The sequence below is a fragment of the Mobula hypostoma genome, chromosome 8 (assembly GCF_963921235.1).
Source record: "Mobula hypostoma chromosome 8, sMobHyp1.1, whole genome shotgun sequence".
Classification (NCBI taxonomy): domain Eukaryota; kingdom Metazoa; phylum Chordata; class Chondrichthyes; order Myliobatiformes; family Myliobatidae; genus Mobula; species Mobula hypostoma.
The window spans coordinates 127837928-127858269 of NC_086104.1; the positions used below are offsets into that span (position 1 = coordinate 127837928).

Below are 20342 nucleotides of genomic sequence, written 5' to 3' on the forward strand. Positions count from 1 at the left end.
ATTACCTAGTTTTTTGAACCTTTCGTAGGTTCTTCTTTTCTTCTTGACTAGATTTACAATAGCCTTTATACACTACAGTTCCTGTACCCTACCATTCTTGCCCTGTCTCATTGGAACATACCTATGCAGAATGTCATGCAAATATCCCCTGAATATTTGCCACATTTCTGCTGTACATTTCCCTGAGAATATCTGTTCCCAATTTATATTTCCAAGTTCCTGCCTGATAGCTTCATATTTCCCCTTACTCCAATTAAACGCTTTTCTAACTTGTCTGTTCCTATCCCTGTCCAATGTTCTGGTAAAGGAGATAGAATTATGATCACTATCTCCAAAATGCTCTCCCAATGACAGACCTGACACCTGACCAGGTTCATTTCCCAATACCAGATCAGGTACAGCCTCTCCTCTTGGAGGCTTATCCATATATTGTGTCAAGAAACCTTCCCGAACACACCTAAAAAACTCCACCCCATCTAAACCCCTCGCTCTAGAGACATGCCAATCGATATTTGGGAAATTAAAATCTCCCACAACAATCTTGTTATTATTACACCTTTCCAGATTTAGTTTACCAATCTGCTCCTCAATGTCCCTGTTACTATTGGGAGGTCTATAAAAAACACCCAGTAGAGTTATTGACCCCTCCTTCTTCCTAATTTCCACCCACAGAGACTCAGTGTCACAGCTGCAGAAAAGGAGGAAGTAATGGAGGGATTGTCTACTATCTCTGATCAACAGTGCCTCTTTTGCCCCCCTCCCTGTCCTTTCTGAAACATCTAAAGCCTGGCACTCCAAGTAACCATTCCTGCCCTGAGTCAACCAAGTCTCTGTAACGGCCACAACATCATAGCTCCAAGTACTGAGCCACGTTCTATGCTCATCCGCTTTGTTCATGATGCTTCTTGCATTAAAACAGACACATCTCAAACCATCAGTTTGAATGTATCCCTTCTTTATCACCTGCCCATCTTCCTTCTCAGACTGTCTACAAGCTTTCTCTATTTGTGAGCCAACCACCTCTTCCTCCGTCTCTTCAGTTTGTTCCCACCCCCCAGCAATTCTAGTTTAAACTCTCCCCAGCAGCCTTAGCAAACCTTCCCACCAGGATATTGGGCCCCTGTGGATTCAAGTGCAACCCGTCCTTTTTTACAGGTCACACCTGCCCCAAAAGAGGTCCCAATGATCCAGAAATCTAAATCCCTGCCCCCTGCTCCAATCCCTCAGCCACGCATTTATCCTCCACCTCATTCTATTCCTATATTCACCATCGTGTGGCACAGGCAGTAATCCTGAGATTACTAGCTTTGAGGTCCTGCTTCTCAACTTCCTTCCTAATTCCCTGTAGTCTGTTTTCAGGACCTCCTCCCTTTTCCTACCTAAGTTATTGGTACCAATATGTACCACGACCTCTGGTTGTTCTCCTTCCTACTTCATGATATCGTGGATGCGATCAGATAATTAGTTAAATGGAGATCACCTCCACATCTCCAAATGGAGAGTCAAGGTGTTTCAAATGATTGTAGTAAAAATACATCTCTATCTGGAAGGTCCAACTGCTGGTGAGTCAGTATCCTGGTAAAAGAACACTCCAAGCAACTCTGCAATAAGCTTTTTGAAAAGCACAAGACAGGACATGGATACAAGAAAATTTCCAGGTCACTGAATATCCCTTGGAGTACAGTTAGGTCAATTATCAAGAAATGGAAAGAATATGACACAGCTGTAAATCTACCTGGAGCTGCCAGTCCTTAAAAACTAAGTGATCATGAAAGAAGGGGACTCGTGAGGGAGGCCACCAAGAGACCCATGACAACTCTGGAGGAGTTACAAGCTTCAGTAGCTGAGATGGGAGAGACTGCACATACAACAACTGTTGCCCGGGTGCTTCACCAGTCACAGTTTTATGGGAGAGTGGCAAAGAGGACGATATTGTTGAAAAAACTCACAAAATCTCAGCTAGGGTTTCCAGAAGGAACGTGGGAGACTCTGAAGACAGCTGGAAGAAGATTCTTTGGTCTGATGAAACCAAAATTGAGCTTTTTGGCCATCACACTAAACGCTATATTTGGCGTAAACCAAACATCTCACATCATCAAAAAATGCACTACCTCTACCGTGAAGCATGGTGGTGGCTTTGACAAATTTTCACTTTGACGCAAGAGTCTTTTTCTGTTGATCAGTGTCAAAAAAACCAAATTAAATCCACTGCAATTCAATGTTGTAAAACAATAAAACATGAAAACTTCTGAGGAGGGTGAATACTTTCTTTTAAAATAGGCACTGTATCTATAGAGGCTCTTGGGACTCTTTCTCTTGTCCGCTAAAACAATCTCATACCTTCTCTTCACACTCCTGAGTTTTTTTCTTGCTAGATCCATTCTGATACCATCAAAATTGCCCTTTCTCCAATTTAGAATCTTAACCCGAGGGCTAGACCTATCCTTTTCCATAACCTCCTTGAAACGAACGGCATTATGATCACTAGATGCAAAGTGTTCCTCTATACAAACTTCTGTCACCTGCTCTGACTCATTTCTTAATCAATCAAGTGTTGCACACATTCTATTGGGACTTCCATGTTCTGATTAAGGAAACTTTACTGAACACACTTGGCAAACTCTATCCCACCCAATCTTTTCACAGTATGTGAGTGCCTGTCAATATGTGGAAAGTTAAAATCACCTACTATCACAACCTTATGTATTTCGCAACAGTCTGATCTCTTTAGAAATATATTCCTCTACTGTTGGGTGGTCAATAATAATCTCGTCAACATGGCCATAGCTTTCTTATTTCTCAGCTCCACTCATACTCACCAGACAAATTCTCCAGTCTGTCCCGACTGAGCACTGCCGTGACACGCACCCTGACTAGTAATGCCACTCCTCCCCCTTTAATCCCTCCTGCTCTGTCACTTCTAAAACAACAGAACCCCAGACTACTGAGCAGCCAGTCCAGTTCCTCCTGCAACCAAGTCTCACTAATGGCTGCAAAGTAGAATTCCACTGTGCTGATTCATACCCTAAAGTCATCCGCCTTTCCTACAATATTCCTTTCATTAAAACACACGCAGCTCAGAACATCAGACCCACCTGCTCGACCTTTTGATTCCGGACTCATAGGCTTAACAACATCTTCTTCCACAGCCACTCCACCATATATTATGGCACTCTGCTTTCATCCCCCTGCAACTCTTTAATCACAACCCCCCCCCCCAACTAGGATATTAGTCCCCTTCCAGTTCAGGTACAAAACGTCCCTTTGGTATTGGTCCCACATTCCCTGGAAGAGAACCCAATGACCCAAAATCCTTCCCGCACCATCTGCCACGCCCCATGTCAAACTGTATGACGTTCCTATTTCTGGCGTCACTAGCAAGTGGCCCAGGACGCAAACCTGAGATCACAACCGTCGAGGTCTTGTCCTTTCGCGTAGCATTCAACTCCCTGAACTCACTCTGCAGAACCTCATCACACCTGTCATTGATACTAATGTGGACCTGTTAAATAGTTTTTTTTAGACAAAAAAGAAAAAAAAGATTTGCCAATTTCCTTCATGATTTGTGCATTAATTTAACTTCAGCTTTAAAGTGGGATTCCTCAATGCAACTGCTCCATCAAACCTACAAATCCTTTAATCTTAAACACCCTGATTACAGAACTTCTTACTATCCTACGGGAATACAAGCTACACCAGACCACCAGAATTAAACTAAATTTTATTTTGGACTCAGAAAGAAGTGAATATTTGTACCTTTCCAAAGGCACATTGTAATCCTTTCACATACTCACTCATCGTACTTGGGTGAACAAACGATTGCTATGGCTTCTGGAAGCATGATCTGGTAGGAGCAGTGGGTGTGAAGGTCCACGCTGGACAGGAATGCAGTCTGCGTTGGATGGGTCTAGAACGGCAGACAAGATACTCAATGATAAACAGTCCACATTCCAAATCATAATTTGTACCTGGACGTGGAACACAACGTAGAACACTACAGCACAGTTCAGGCCCTTCGACTCACCATGTCCGTCCTGACCATGGCACAATCCTATTCCCTGCCTGTTACTTGCCTGTCAAAATGCCTCTGAAACTTTGCTATTACACCAATTTCACCACTTCCCCTGACAATATATTCCAGGCATTCAGGAAGACGGACAATTGTTGAATTGGCGGACTGGACCATATTCAGGGATTTATCTTCAGATCTGACTGCATATGCCACAGTCATCACCGGCTTCATTGAGATCTGCATTGTGTGCCTTCACAAACATGCCAGCTCTTCCCAGACTAGAAGCCCTGGAATCACCGCGATTCAGTTTGATGAGGTTTAGTTCTGTGGTGTTCAAGATCCAGCACCATACAGGTGATAATACGGATGCTGGAAATCTTGAGCAATCACGTAAAATTGCAGAGGAACTCAGCCAGTCAATGGAGGGGAATAAACAGTCAACAAGACCCTGGAAAGGAAGCGGTCAGAAGCCAGAGTTCACTTCTGAGTATTTCCAGCATTTTAAGTTCTTTCTCAGTAACTTAGCACAAGTTAGCGACAATTCCATTGTTGGTACTGTGACGGGGTCCTGAATTACCCCTATGAACTGTGCTTGATTACCCCTATGAACTGTACTTTTGAAAAGAGAGTGTTATTTAACACCAACAACTTGTTTTTAAAAGAGAGCGAGAGACGAAGACTGCTCACAGGCTGTTTATACTTCCTTCAAGGATATTTGCCTGCTTGTACATTTCTTACACAGACAAAGGAAGGAGGAGTTATTTCAGTGAGTTGATGCTCAGCACGGGAAGATAAAATAGGTCAGATGATAGACCTCAGACACATGTTTTGGACACTGAATGAGTTTTGTCATGCCCACAGAAAAAGTGGGTTTTTGGAGGATCGATCAGGCAGATCGATCAGTGGCTCTTGCAGTGAAAAGGAAAGGTAGTGACCAGTGGGGAGTTGTCCATGTGTCCACCCTTGCCTGGGTGATAGCTCCACCACAGAAAACCGGTCCCCTTTGTTGAAGTCACAGTCGGTGACTTTTAAAGGATTTCAGAGGACCACGAGAAGATCGACGGCACCAGCTCACCTGAAGACTCAAATCTCTCCCTCTCTCTCTCTCTCTCTCTCTCTCCATCACTACTCAACTCAACACTACAAACTGAACTGAACTTTACTCATCATCGTAAGACTGTATCTTTTCACCCCTAGACTTAAAGAAGCTTGATTTTCATATATTTCCACACTTACTGATATACTTACTTATCTATAATCATTGCCAACCTTGTTGGACTTATCTACATTTATATTACTGCATTGCTTAGTTACTAATAAATATTATTAATTAATAGCAATACTGGACTCCAAAGTGTTTTCTATTGCTGCTGGTTCTTTGTACTGTCATGTACCCCGTGACGGGAATAGAGTACAGAACAACCCAACTTACATGTATCCAGCCCAACGTTATCAGGTCATTGTGGTCTTGAATAAGGAAGAGCTCCTCTTCGCTCTCTGTGTTACAGTAATCAGGACCCGCGTTTTGTTTGGGTACGATCACGTGTGTTACAGTAAACGCATTGTGCAGCTGGAAGGGGAGCACAGAGATGAGAATTTAACTACAGAACAAAAACAAAGCAGTAGGCGTCTAAACCTCTCATGCTTCTCAGACATTCAGATTACGGTTGACTTTACTTTAAAAAACACTGCCAATTCCCTGCACAAAATCTGCTCCTCAGTGGTCTTAAGACCAAAAGTATGTTGACCACTACCCTGAACAAACCCAGCAACTCAACTTCCACAGTCCTCTTGAAAGAGAATATCAAAAGTTCACAAATTCCTACTCACTCTTAAATAGCCAATTTATTTTAAATTTGTGACCTCTGTTTCCAGTGTCAGCGAGGAGAATGATTCTTCTTGCATCTACCCATTTAGACCCCATAAAAATTTAGTCTGTTCCAGTCCTCTCGGATCATTAGCCCAGTCACCTTAAGTAAATCTCATAAGACAAACGAGAACCTGGAACATCTCAGCCCACCATGCCAATGCAAACTATCCCCATTTGTCTGCACATAGTCCGGATCATAGCGCGTCTGCCTGTCCCAACACCACAAAGACTGCTATCGTATTGTTGTCACCACTTTACCTGAAGGAGCATTCTAGGCAGCCACCACTCTGTGTAAAGTAATTCAGAGACACAATCATACAGCATTACAGCCCATCCAGTCCATGCCAGCCTGGTCTTCTGCCTAGTCCCATCTACATGCACCTGGACCATAACTCTCCACACCTCTCTCATCCATGTCACAGTGATAGAACACTACAGCATAGAAACAGGCCCTTTGGCCCATCTAGTCTGTGCCGAACCATTAATCAGCTTAGTCCCATTAATCCGCACTCCGAACCATAGCTCTCCGCACTGCTCCCATCCATGTAAATATCCAAATTTCTCTTCAATGTTGAAATCAACTGCATATCCACAACTTGTGCTGGAAGCTCGTTCCACACCACTTCTGAGTGAAGAGGTTCCCCCTCATATTCCCCTTAAACATTTCACCTTTCACCCATTACCTATGACCTCTAATTGTAGTCTCTACCAACCTGAGTAGAAAAAGCCTGCTTGCATTTACCCAATCTATACCCCTCACAATTTTGTATACATCTATCAAATATTCCCCTCAACCTTCTACATTCTGAAGTCCTAACCTACTTAACCTTTTCCTATAACTCTGATCCTCAAGCTCCAGCAACATACTTGTAAATTTTTTCTTCACTCTTTCAATCTTGCATCTTTCCTGTAGGTAGGTGACCAAAACAGGACACAATACTCCAACTCTTGCATTTCTTATACTCAAATACCTCATTCGTTCCTACCTGCCTATATTTGCTATGCACCTCTTCCTTTTTCTTAAGCAGCGCTTCAATATCCCTCTCGAAAACCAAGGTTCCCTAAACCTGTTATCCTTGCTCTTTATACTGACAGGAACATATGAACTTTGTACTTAAAATTTCACTTTTGAAGGCCTCCCACTTACCGAGAAAACTTTGCCCAGAAAACAATCTGTCCCAACCCACACTTGCCAGATGCTTTCTGATACCATCAAAATAGTCCTTTCTCCCATTTAGAATCTCAACCCAAGAGCCACACCTACATATCTTTTTCTTTAATTACCCGACCACAGCCTCAGTTCAGATCTTGGCATGCAATTAAAGCTCCCTGACTTCAACACATCTTCATCCCTGAGCCCCAACACGGTCATTCTGTCAGAAACCTTGAAACAGATGGACATGGTAGAACTGACAGTGCCTTGGGAAGGCCGCACTGAGGAAGTGTTTGAACACAAGAAAGCCAAATACCAGGAGCTGGTGGAACAGTGCCTGGGACGGGTGGAGGGCATGATGCCAGCCTATAGAGGTGGGATTTAAGAGGCTTTGCTGGCTACTTGCTGTGCAGAACCTATTCTCTCCATGGCATTAAGGGGGCCGCAAAGAAAAGAGCCATCAGGACCGTCACAGGAGCGAGCAGATGGCTATGGGCAATGGATCAAGAGGTGTGACTCGTGGACCAATGCTGCTGGGACACAAGCCAGGGTCTGATCAGTAGCCTGGCTGGGTCGCCTGAGTAAGAATGTCTGATCCTGAAAGATCCAAAACATCCGATGACTCCACTGATGACGTGTCCCAGCGCATCCTAGGATGTATCTCAGCATCATAAGCTCTGGTTCTACCAGTGACACCCAGGATTAGTGTGGGTGACGACCAAGAACAGGTTGGTGATCACTGGAGAGACAGCTGAAGGGAAGATATTTTTTAGAAAAGCTTTCCTTCACCTGACTGAGATTCTTCTCAAAAATGACAACGCTGACACATCTATAGAGAAAGGAGGGATTCCCAGAGTGCCGGGGTGGCTGGAACACAAGGGTGTGGTTTCCCAGCTCATCAGGGAAGAGCACGAGATGAAGGCAGACCTAGTCATACCTTGCCCAGACTTTGCCAATGCATACGGTCATTACTACATAAGCTGGTGGAGATTGTACTGAAATGACGTCATATTCCAAGGAAGATAAAGGACTTCATCCTGACTACGGGAACATCAGATTGAGAGTCTGCTCAGGAACGTCCATGTCAAGCTGGCTCTGGCTCAAGAAGGATATTATAACCAGATGTACAATCTTGGTGATTCTCTTCTCCCAAACTATGAACGTGCTGGTTAAGGCAGCTGAAGTGGAGAGTAGAGGCCCTCTAACTAAGACCAGCGTGTGGGAACCCCCAATCAGAGCCTTCATGGATGACCTCTCAGTGACAATAACATCAGTCCCAGGCTGTAGATGGATCCTCCAGGGGCAAGGATAAAGATAAGCTTCAATCCAGAGAAATTCAGGTCTCTGGTGTTAAAGAAAGCCAGACTCAAGCTTAAGTTCCGTTTCTCCTTATAGATGGATGGGATAGCAACACTTCCGAAAAAAGTCAAGAAAATCTTTGACTGCAGTTCAAGAGATGCAACCGCCACCTGGAAAGCCACCAAGGAGTTAGAAATCTGACTCAGCAATGAGGACAGGTCAAGTTTACCTGGCAAGTTCAACACCTAGATCTAACAGAATGACATCCTCCCCCAAATCATCTGGCCCATGTCAACAGTTGAGGCTCTTCAAAGAAACATAAATGGCTACCTTTGAAGATGGCTGGGCCTCTCACGTAACCATAGTTCTGTATGGAATAAACCGCAGCTTCTCTTCAGCAGTTTGAACAAGGATTTCTTTTTTTCCTGTACAAGAGAATTGCTGCTGTACAGAGGTTCCAGCGACTCCAAAGTCTCGTCAGCAGGCATCGAGTCTGGATGGGCGGGAAGTGGAAAGCCAAGGATGCAGAGGAGGTGGCTGAGTCATGTCTGAGGCACAGGGACCTGGTAGGGACAGTGGTGCTTGGTCTGGGCAGCTTCCGTTCAACCCACTCCGACAGGGCCCAGGGCAGGGAGAGACGCATACTTGTCCAGAAAGGGGAGGTGTGTACCACTAGGATGGTAGGAACGAAGAGCAGGGAGCTCCGCCAAGGTGGGAGGATAAGTTGAAGAGGAAGATCTCCTGATCCCATATCTGGCAGGCAGAACCCCAGCACATCAAGTTGATGATCCAGGCTGTGTACGATATCCTGCAAGTTCAGCAAACCTTTTCCCTTGGGTTTAAAGTGAGGCACCATCATGTCTTCTCTGCCCTGGCAGGGGGACCCTGGGACACATCCTCAGTAGCTGCCCAAAAGCCCTGGGAGAAGGTTGCTACCACTGGTGCTGTAATCAGGTGCTGAAAGTAGTGGCTAAAAGTATCTCCTCAGCCATTAACAACAGTAGGCACCACTGCAAGCCCAGAAAGCCCACGGTCTTTGTCAAAGCTGGAGTCCAACCACAGCCTCAGCCCAGACCACCAACTGCCTTGCTCTGACAACCTTGGCAAACAATTAAAGTTCCCTGACTTCATCCACTCATTGTCTGAGGCCTGGCATGATTATTCTGTTAGAAATCTCGAAGGTGGTGGTTGTGGTAGAACTGGCAGTGCCTTGGAAGGACCAGATTGAAGAGGCGTTTGGATTCAAGAAAGCCAGGTGCAAGGAGCTGATAGAGAATTCCAGAGATGGGGTGGAGGGTATGATGTTAGCCCACAGAGGTGGGGTGGAGAGGCTTTGTTGGTTGCTCGCTCTAAAGAACCTACTCTCTCCCTGGGCCTTACAGGGACTGCAAAGAAAGGAACCATCAGAACCATCACAGAGGGTGATGGCACAGATCAACAATGATGGTCTATATCCCATCTGAAGGAGGTGGCTGAAGAGATTGTGCAGGTATTAGTAATGATCTTTCAAGAATCAATTAATTCTGGTTTGGTTCTGGAGGACTGGAAAATTGCACATGTCACTCCCCTCTTCAAAAAGGGAGGGAGGCAGAAGAAAGGAAATTACAGGCCAGTTAGTCTGGCCTCAGTATTGGAAATGTTGGAGTTGACTGTTAAGGATCTGGTTTCGGGGTACTTGGAGATACATGATAAAATAAGCCATAGTCGGCAGGATTTCCTCAAGGGAAAATCTTGCTTGACAAAGCTATTAGAATTCTTCCAAGAAAAAAACAAGCAGGATAAACCACGGGGGAAAAAGAAAAAATCAGTGTGGGTTGTTTATTTGGATTTTCAGAAGACCTTTATCAAGGCGTCACACATGAGGCTGCTTAACAAATTAAGAGCCCATGGTATTACAGGAAAGATATGAGCATGGATAGAGCATTCACTAATTGGCAGGAGGGTAAGACTGGGAATAAAGGAATCCTTTTCTGGTTGGCTGCTGATGACTTGTGGTGTTCTACAGGGGTCTGTGTTGGGACTTACATTATACGTGAATGATTTGGATGATGGAATTGATGGTTTTGTTGCAAAGTTTGCAGGTGATATGAAGATTGGTGGTGGGGCAGGTAACGTTGAGGAAGCAGAGAGACTACAGAAGGACTTAGATTAGGAGAATGGACAAAGAAGTGGCAGATGGAACACAGTGTCAGAAAGCGTATGGCCATGCACTTTGATAGAAGAAATAAAAACATACACTATTTTCAAAAATTCAAAAATCTGAGGTGCCAAGAGACTTGGGAGACCTCATGCAGGATTCCCTAAAGGTCTGGACATGTCTTGATCAGCAAGTTTCCTGATGACATGAAACTATGTGTTGTTCTAGTGAAGAAGGTTTTTGCAGATTTAGGGTCATGGACGAAATGTGGTAAATAGACTTCAATACAGAGAAGTGCGAGATGATGCATTTTGGGAAATCAGACCAGCGTCAGACTTGTACGATTAACGGTGGTACATTATGGAATGCAATGGAACAGAAGGATTTAGGAGTACAAGTAGATAGTTCATTGAAAGCGGTGTCGCTGGTAATTCAAGGTGGTGAAAAAGCCATTTGGCATGCCGACTTTCATCAATCACAGGTGAGCACAGGAGTGCAGATAAGATTTACCAGGTTGTTGCCAGGACTAGAGGGCCTGAATTACAGGTAGACATTGGCCAGGGTAGGCATTCTCATTCTTGGAATGGAGGAGAATAAGGGGTGACCTTATAGAAATAATTAAAATCGTGAGAAGCAGAGATTAAGTGGAAAGTAACAGTCTTTTCCCCAGAATAGGGGAGTCCAAACAAGGGTGCATAGGTTTAGGGCGAGGGGGGAAATATTTAAAAGGGATCTGAGAAGGAAATGGTTAAGACAGGTGCAATAGTATAATTTCAGAAGCATTTAGCAGGAGCAGCACTTGGTTAGATATGGACTAACTGAGTAGGCACCATGAATGGCAGACAGTAGTTGGGCCGAAGGGCTTGTGTAAGTGTATTGCTTTATGACCAACAATAAAAGCCCCAGCACGAATCCATGTTGAACAAACATCCAGTAAATCACACCGATGAACCTTTTCTACATTTCCCTTATTGCAACCATCTCCCTCGAGGCAGGCAGACAGGAGTTTACAATGTCCAGGTGTGTTCTCACCACAGTGATACACAACATTCCAGGTATGTTTTCAGCACAGTCCTACTCTGTGTGTGTATTGTCACCGCAGTCGTACAGAATTGCAGTAAGAAATACTTTGCACTCAAATCTTCTTGCGCTGCAGGTAAACACAATTTTATCTTCTTTGAAAATCCAGCTGACAGGACAGAGCACAGCACAGGACGGGACAGGACAGGCCCTTGGTCTGCAATGCAGTGCTGAACAAATTAAACCAGTGACTCCTAATTAATCTAATCTCCTCTCCCTGAACACTAACCATATCCCTCCCTTCTCTGCATGCCATGTGTCTATCTAAGCGACTCATACATGCGCCTATGCTTTCTGCCTCTACCACCGCCCTGGGAGTGCACCGCAGGCCTCCACCACTCTGGGAGAAAAAAACCTTGCCTCACACATCTCCTTTTGCACTGTCTCACTCTCACGTTAATTACATACCCTTCCTGTGAAATAACTCCAATCATCTGGTCAAGCTCATAACTCTAACATTTCAGATAGCTGCTGATAAGTTCTCCTTCAACTGGACACTAGTCCCTCTAGTTGGCCTCTCCACATTGTTTCAAGGAGCCCACTTGAATGCACTGAAGAAATCCTGCCCCAATCTAAGCCTCTTTTATTAAAGAAGTTCTGATCAATACTGCAGAAGTTACAGTCTCACACTATGACAACTCTGTTGATTCTGTACCTCTCCATAATCTGTCTATATTTCCTCTTCCCCACCTCTCAGTGGCAACTGGGAGGTCTAAAATACAATCCCATCAGAATAATTGCATCAGTCCTATTTCTAAAACCCACCCAAACTGCCTCTGTGGTTGAATCAGAATCAGAATTCCAGCATGTGTCATGGAATTTGTTAACTTAGCAGCAGCAGTTCAATGCAATACATAAAATAGAAGAAAAAAAACAAAATAATAATAATAATAATAATAAGTAAACCAATTACAGTATATGCATATTGACTAGATTAAAAATCATGCAAAAAACAGAAATAATATATATTTTAAAAATGAGGTAGTGTCCAAGGGTTCAATGTCCATTTAGGAATCGGATGGCAGAGGGGAAGAAGCTGTTCCTGAATCACTGAGTGTGTGCCTTCAGGCTTCTGTATCTTCTACCTGATGGTAACAGTGAGAAAAGGACATGCCCTGGCTGCTGGAGGTCTTTAATAATTGACTCTGCCTTTCTGAGACACCACTGCTTGAAGATGTCCTGGGCGCTTTGTAGGCTAGTACCCAAGATGGAGCTGACTAGATTTACATCCCTCTGCAGTTTCTTTCAGTCCTGTGCAGTAGCCCTTCAGTCTGTCCTCCCCAAGCACTGCTGTGACATTTTCCCTTCTCAGTCGTGCAATCTCTCCACCTTCAGGACCAACGTGTTTCATTATAAAGAACAGAAGAGAGAACTTAAACAGGGAATCAGGAGGGCTAAAGGGGGCTATGAAGTATCATTTGCAAGTAGGATTAAAGGGAGTCCAAATGTGTTCTGTACATACATTGAAAACAAGAGAATAACTAGAGAGAGATTAAGATTTCTTAAGGACGAGAGTAAGAATTTATACCTTGAGCTAGAGGAAGTGGTGAGGTACTAAATGAGCACTTTGCATTGCTATTCAAGGAGAATGGCATGCAGGACAGCGAGATCAAAAAGGGGAATCTTGATATCAAGGAGGAGGTGTTGGGTTCTAAAGAATATTAGGTGGCTGGTTCCTAAGGCCTGAAGAGATCTAGCCCAGGATATTGAGGAAGTCAAAAGAAGAGGCTGCTGAACTGCTTCCGCTCGAAACGTCAACCGTTTACTCTTCTCCAAAGATGCTGCCTGGCGTGCTATGTTCCTATGTTTTGTGTGTGTGTGTGTGTGTGTGTGTGTGTGTGTGTGTGTGTGTGTGTGTGTGTGTGTGTGTGTTGCAGAAACTTCTTGATATACTGCAGATGTTCGAAATCTCTAAAGTCACAGGTGAGGCCCACAGAAGCTGGGAGTCCTTCCTTTGTTGATCAGAGTGAAACTGCAAGGAACAAGCCTTCTGCCCAATTTTGGTGTCATCTACAAACTAATTAATCACTCCACCCACATTCTCATCCAAATTATTGGTGTTTATGAACAAGGAATAATCCAGAAAATTATAGGCAGGTGAGCATTATACAAATGTTTGGAAAATTATTGGATAATGACGTGTCATGATGTGCTGGCAAGGAAGGCCCCCTGGCTCCGAGCAGCAGGCATCTACCTGGCCACAGCAGATGTGAGGAAGACCCTAGCCACGTAAAGCTGTGGAGCCTGATAACATATCGGGTTTGGTGCTAAGGGACTGTGCAGTCCTGTTAACAAAGGTTCTGACACACATCTTCAACACCTCTCTGGAACAGTCCACTGTCCCCACAGGCCTCAAGGCAAGCAGAGGGTGATGGTAATCTGCCTTAATGCCGACCGTCCAGTGGCACTGACGACAACAATAATGATGTTGCATCGCATAAAATCCCATCTTCCTGCAATACAGGACACTTTCCAGCTTGTTTATTGCTCAAACCAGTCCACTGATAATGCCATAGCCTTAGACCTCCACCCCATCCTGTCCCCTGGAAAATGGTGCCTCATACTCCAGGATGCTGTTTATCGACTTCAGCTCAGCATTAATATGAGGTTTCTTAGCGATGGATGCCACCTTGAGGCACGACCCCTCGAAGATGTCCTTGATTATGGGTTATGCCCATATGGAGCTGGCTAAGTCTACAAGCTCTCGTCCCTGTAAATCAAGAGGACTGAGAGCTTCAAATTCCCCGAACAAACATCACCAATAACTTGTCCTGATCCAACCACGTAGGCATGCTAAGGAAGTTCAGCATGCTCCCACTGACCCTCCCCAGTTTTTAGGATTCCAGCACAGAAAGCATCCTCTACCTATCTGCATCATGGCCTGGACGACAGAAAACTGCAGAGCTGTGGACACAGCTCAGTGCATCACAGGAACCAACCTCTCCTCCAGGGACTCTGCCTACATGTCTTGCTGCTTCGGCAAAGCAGCCAACGTAGTCAAAGGCCCCTCTCAGCCTGGACATTCTCGCTTCACCGCTCCCCATCTCGCAGATGAAACAAAAACCTGAAAGCATGTATCACCAGGTTCAAGGAGAATTTCTGTGCTGCTGTTCTGAACCTACTGAATAAGCTTGTGCAATCAGATGAGCTCTTGATCTCACAATCTAACTCATCATGGCCTTACACCTTATGACTTGTCTGGATCGCAGTAGATTCACTGTTCTGTTATTGATTTTCCTTTGCACTGATGTTATGAAATGATCTGTAAGGTTGGCATGCAAAACAAAGTTTTTCCACTGTATCTTGGTGGTTGGTATCCATCTGTCTCGAAGGTCAATGGGTGATGGTGATCATCACAAGCCTGGGTGGAAGGTATGGAGACCCTGAGATGCCCAGTCATCAAGATCCCCCTCTCGGCCTCACCAGTGTAGTCCAAAGGAGAGCTTATGAAGCAATATGTTTGGCACCAGCTTGGCTACAGGAGTTGCCAGGGGGATGTTCAATGGCATCCAGCTGCCTTCGGGGCCCCGCTCCGGATTTGCTGTCTGGGTTTACTCCCGTAGCCTTTGTCTCTCCCGAGGCTGCCCGTAAGGCAGTGGGGCTATTTACCCATAGCTGGGGATCTGGTTCACAAGCACCAGGGCCTGTCCATACACTGGTGGGCCTGTGTGCTACGTGTGCAGGGGCCAGACCTCCTCCCCATCCTCCGTAGTTCAGCCTGAGTCCAAAAGGAAGTTCAGTTTCCATGTATCTTGGTACATGTTACAATAACAAACCATTACAAATAGCCTCATCAAGCTCCTGAGTTAAGCCTTGCTGATGGGAGGAAAGCTCTTGTTCCCAACAGGCAGAACTGCACAAGACCATAAGACAGTGGTCCCCAACCACCGGGCCATGGACCGGTACTGGGCCGCAAAGCATGTGCTACCAGGCCGCAAGGAAACGATATGCCTTGGCGACGTGACCGTGGTGCCAACTTGCCAGTTGGTGCCTTCTTGCCCAGGCTCCTGGCAGCAGAAATATTGCCAAATGTAACTGACCAAAAAACATTTTTCTTAAAGGAAAATGTTTTAGGAAAAGGATAGTATGTAATTTTCGTGCCGATGATTTTAGCATGTAAAAAGTCAGGAAAAAGCCAAAACCCTAATGAATTTTCTGACACCAACCACATTGGGGAAAAGCCAGATTTCTGGGATTTGACCCCACCGAAGCCAATCTGGTAACCCTGTAAATGAGTCAGCTGCCCCTTTCCTCATTCCCTGTCAGTCTGCAAGAATATTGTCAATATTAAACCAAACCGGTCCACAGTGCAAAAAAAGGTTGGGGACCCCTGCCAAAAGACAGAGAAGAATTAGACCATTTGGCCCATCAAGTCTGTTCTGTTATTCTATCACAGTTCATTTACTGTCCTTCTCACAATGGTCAATAGTGGCAAATGCAGCGGCCATGAGTGGAAAGTCTGGGCTGAGGAACCTTCCAAAGGGAGTTGAGGATGCAGGAAGCAAGCAGTGTTTAGTTCAATCTCTGGTGGAAGGCTGGTAAGTGAACTCAAGTGACCAGATGACCATTAGTGAGTGTGTTGACTGGGGTGGTGACAGAAGACATGGGTGGGAAGTGGTGTTAGATTTCTGAGGACTGTTCCAACACCTTCCCAACATTGGTAAAAGTTTAGAGAAAGCTGGTATGTGTACTGGCCAAGATAGTGCTGAGGCAATCTCATGAAAAGAAAGCAGTGAACAGGGAGGAGTCTAAAGTAGTCACTCCTAAATAGGGGATTTCAAAATATAAAGCTTAATCAGTAATTATGTAAGTCAACTCCATGACATAATACGTGGCTGTGCAATGAAGAGGTTCTGATTAGGCTGTCCCATTGAACACCTCGTGCTTGCTCATCAACTACGAAATGAGAACACCTGTTGGTGACTCAGTTTGGGCTTACCAATTTTCCACAGAGTATCCCACAGGTTTCCACTCCTCGGGCTGTATTGGCCTCAGCGAGCCGGAGAAACTGCTGACACAGGCCGTTAGGAATTGCCACATTACGGAGTTTGTCTGCAGAAAAATCTGGAACAGAAAACAACAATAAATCATGTGTACACAGCAAGCATCCAAGTTACTCAGTGTATCTCTCACCACGTGGCCAAGCACTTGTATAACGAAAATGATGTCTCATACAGCCAGGAGGATGTTGTTCACTGACTTCAGCTCGGCATTTAACATGATCATCCCTCAAAATCTAGTGGGTAAACTGCCCTCGTTGGGACTCAAAACCCCTCTCTGTAACTGGATCTTGGACTTCTTGACAAGAAGACCCCAGTCAATCTGAATTGGCAGCAACATCTCAAGTTCCACCACGTTGAACGCTGGTGCCCCCTCAGCCCGCTGCTGACTCACGACTGCACTGTCAGATTTAAGTTGCACGGTACTACAATGGCTGGCCTCATCAACCACAATGATGATCGGCATACAGAGAGGAGGAAGAGAGGCTTGTCAAATGGAGCGAGAACAACAACTTGAGCTTCAACATGGACAAGACAAAAAAAGATGATTGTGGACTTCAGGAAGGCCCAGGTCAACCACTCTCCATTGCATATCAATGGCTCTGCCGTGGAGAGCGAAGAGCGCCAAGGTCCTTGGTGTGCACATGGCGTACAATCTAACCTGGACATACAACTCCTCCTCACTAATCAAGAAGGAACAGCAGTGTCGACACTTTGAGGAGATTGAGACATGCAAGGCTCCTCGCCCCCATTCTAACAACTTTCTATAGGAGCACCACCAAGAGTGTCCTGTTTCACAGGATCACTGTGTGCTACGGAAGCTGGAAATCACACAACCCTACAGAGGATAATAAAATTTGCCAAGAGGATCATCGGAGTCACCCTCACCCCTATTTGTGACATTTACCCGGAGCGTTGCTGATGAAGCATTTTTAGGGTCCCTCCCACCCATCCCACAATCTCTTTAACCCACTACCATCAGGACCAAGGTACAAAGGCGTCATGACTTGGACTGGCAGACTGCGTAACAACTTGTTCCCTCAGGCTGTGAGATTAATAAGTACCTTGCCATCACTGAGGTCTCATTACTAGGACAGCAAGCTGTTTACTGTACTGGTTACCGTGCTGCACTTTACTACAGTCATTTTGAATTATATACTTACAGTATAATATTTTGGTTTATGTGCTATGTGTGATACATGTTGTGTGAGTACATTGTAATCTGGAGGAACATGGTCTCATTTGGTTTGATAACAATAAACTTCCATACAAAATGTTATACTATTCGGCCCACTCATCCCTGCTGACCATGATGGCCTATATTCTTCTAAAGCCTCCTCATCCACATTCAGTGGCCACTTTATCAGATACCCAGTGCGGTCTTCTGCTGCTGTAGCCCTTCAACTTCAAAGTTCAACATCTGCATTCAGAGATCATCTTCTGCACACCACTGCTGTAATGCGTGGTTATCTGAGTTATGGTCACCTTCCTGTCAGCTTGAACCAGCCCGGCCATTCTCCTCTGACCTCTCTCATTAAGGCGGCATTTTCGCCCACAGAACCGCCACTCACTGGATGTTTCTTGTACAAAACTACACATCCCCATTCTGATGGTTGGTCTGAATAACAACTGAACCTGTTGATCATGTCTGCATGCTTTTATATATTAATTTTCTGCCATACCTTTGGCTGATTAGATATCTCCATTATCAGTCAGGTGTACAAGTGTACTTAATAAAGCGGCTACTGAAAGTATGTACCTGTCTTTACTATCTCCTCTGGCAGCTTGCTCCACATACCCGCCATCCCCGTCTGATAAAATTACTGTTCAGGTCCCCTTCTAGTCTTTCTGCTCTCAACTTAAACCTACGTCCGCTAGAGTTAGGCTCAGCTACCTCGGGGAAAAGACTCTGACCATTTGCCTTGACCACACCTCTCACGATTTAGAAATTCTGAGAGGTTAGATAGTTAAAGTCAGTTTCCCATGTCCTGTATTCAAAGACTAACCTCCTCATTAACAATAGCTGCTGGTATTGGCTGTACAGTTCTTTCCATCCAAGTCCCAGCTCCTCACATCGCTCAGAAAGCAAGACAGTACAAGTCAAATAAAAATTGGTCTTTGCCACTTTCTTCCATTAACATCAACACTATAAAATAGGAAGTTAAATAAACTGAAGTTATTTCATTCTCATAAATTATAAGAAATCTGCTGCTTTGAATGCATGGGAAGGAAATACTCAGTCTGTCACTATTATGTTTATAACTTGACACAAGCCTTCTCCCACCTCATACTTTCAACAGGATATTCCACTTTCTTGGCACTCGCGCATCTCACCACTCCCCCTAACCCTATCCATACAATTTAATGGCAACATAAGACAGCTAGGAAAGAAAGCAGGTGCTGAAGAAGCCATAAAGTAGACTACAACTGGGATTCTGAGAGATTGGTTGGTCGCCAGAGATTATAATGAGGGAAAATATGAAACTATCTATTCTAACAGCAAAAATAAAAATGCACCTAATCAAATTGAAGAGAGTTGTGAGATGCAGAGGGCTTAGGATGTGTTAGTGTACAGATTCAATGAACTAATTTGCAAGCACAGTAACTAAGAAAGTTAATAATGCTATTGTTTATTAATAAATTCAGAGATATCTTGTTTAGGCTACGAAGGGCCCAGGTGAAACTTTATCTGGGGTACTATATATAGATTTGGGTCCTATTTAATAAAGGATGTTACTGTGTCAGATGCAGATCAAAGTTCTAACAACTAGAATGGAATAGTTTGCCTCACGAAAAGATTGGACAGGCTAAGTTTGCATCCACTGGAATTTTGAGGAATGAATGGGAAATTAAATGCAAAACCCTCCAGAGGATAGATGTGTCTTCTTGTGGCAGATGGTGTTATTGTTTAACATTGAAGAGTCACCTAGTCAAAACAAAGGTGAATTACTTTTCTCACAAAAGGCTATAATTTTTGAAATTCGGCTTGCATTGTCCTTTCCGGAAGAAAATACGTAAATATTTTAAGGAAAAAAAATAGGCAGACACTTGATAAGCAATCGGGTTCCCTTCACAACTCACAGGTCCAGTCTTCCATTCCTACCAACCACTTCCCTCTCCCACTTCTTACAGGACTTTCTCAACTGCAGGCAACGCAACACTTGTCCTTCCCCTTTTTCTTTCCACCTCTGTGGGCTCAAACAATCTTTCCAGATGAAGCAACAATACATTTCTACTTCTGGCATTCACACCATGTTCTCAACATTGGAGGAACCAGGGAGACTGGGTGATCACTTGTATTCAGTTGACAGGGGTATCCCTGAGCTTCCTTTAGTCTGTCACTTTTAATTCTCCACTTACTGACATCTTTGTCTGTGGCCTCCTGCACTGAATGAGTCTCGTGCGCACTTCAGGAACATTACTCATCTTCTGCCTGAGCACCCGGCAGCCTTATGAACTTGAATTCTACAACTTTAGGTAACTTGTTTTATCTGTCTGTATCATTCATTCATCTGTAACATTGTATTTTTTCTTTCCTTTCTCCAGGAGAGGAGGATGTACCCAGCTTAACCTCATTTTCAGATCCTGCAGTTCATAACTCCTAAGTTCCTTTGTGTATATTCTCCCTCTCTTAACTGTTCCCATTCACTCACTGACCAGATAACCCTGTCTAGAGCTCATCCCCTCGGTTACCTTGCTTTACCACATCATGATAACAATACCTCATCTTCTGTCTGGGCACATTGCAGCTTCCTGGACTCGCTATTCAATTCTATAACTTTAAGTAACTT

General features: G+C 44.5%; 1 protein-coding gene across 5 annotated transcripts in view; it reads right to left on the minus strand.

Moving 5' to 3' along the window:
• LOC134350927 (STAM-binding protein-like) overlaps positions 1-20342 on the minus strand; it is an 83778-nt gene that overhangs the window by 16080 nt on the left and 47356 nt on the right. For all 5 annotated transcript variants that reach the window (XR_010019030.1, XM_063056772.1, XM_063056775.1 and 2 more), the window contains exons 6-8: positions 16491-16615; positions 5445-5582; positions 3795-3907 (exon numbers count right to left, since the gene is read on the minus strand). Coding sequence is in view for 4 of the 5 variants with exons in the window: in XM_063056772.1 (XP_062912842.1) it covers positions 3795-3907; positions 5445-5582; positions 16491-16615 (376 nt within the window). In the remaining variant the exon portion in view is untranslated. The remainder of the gene's footprint in view (positions 1-3794; positions 3908-5444; positions 5583-16490; positions 16616-20342) is intronic.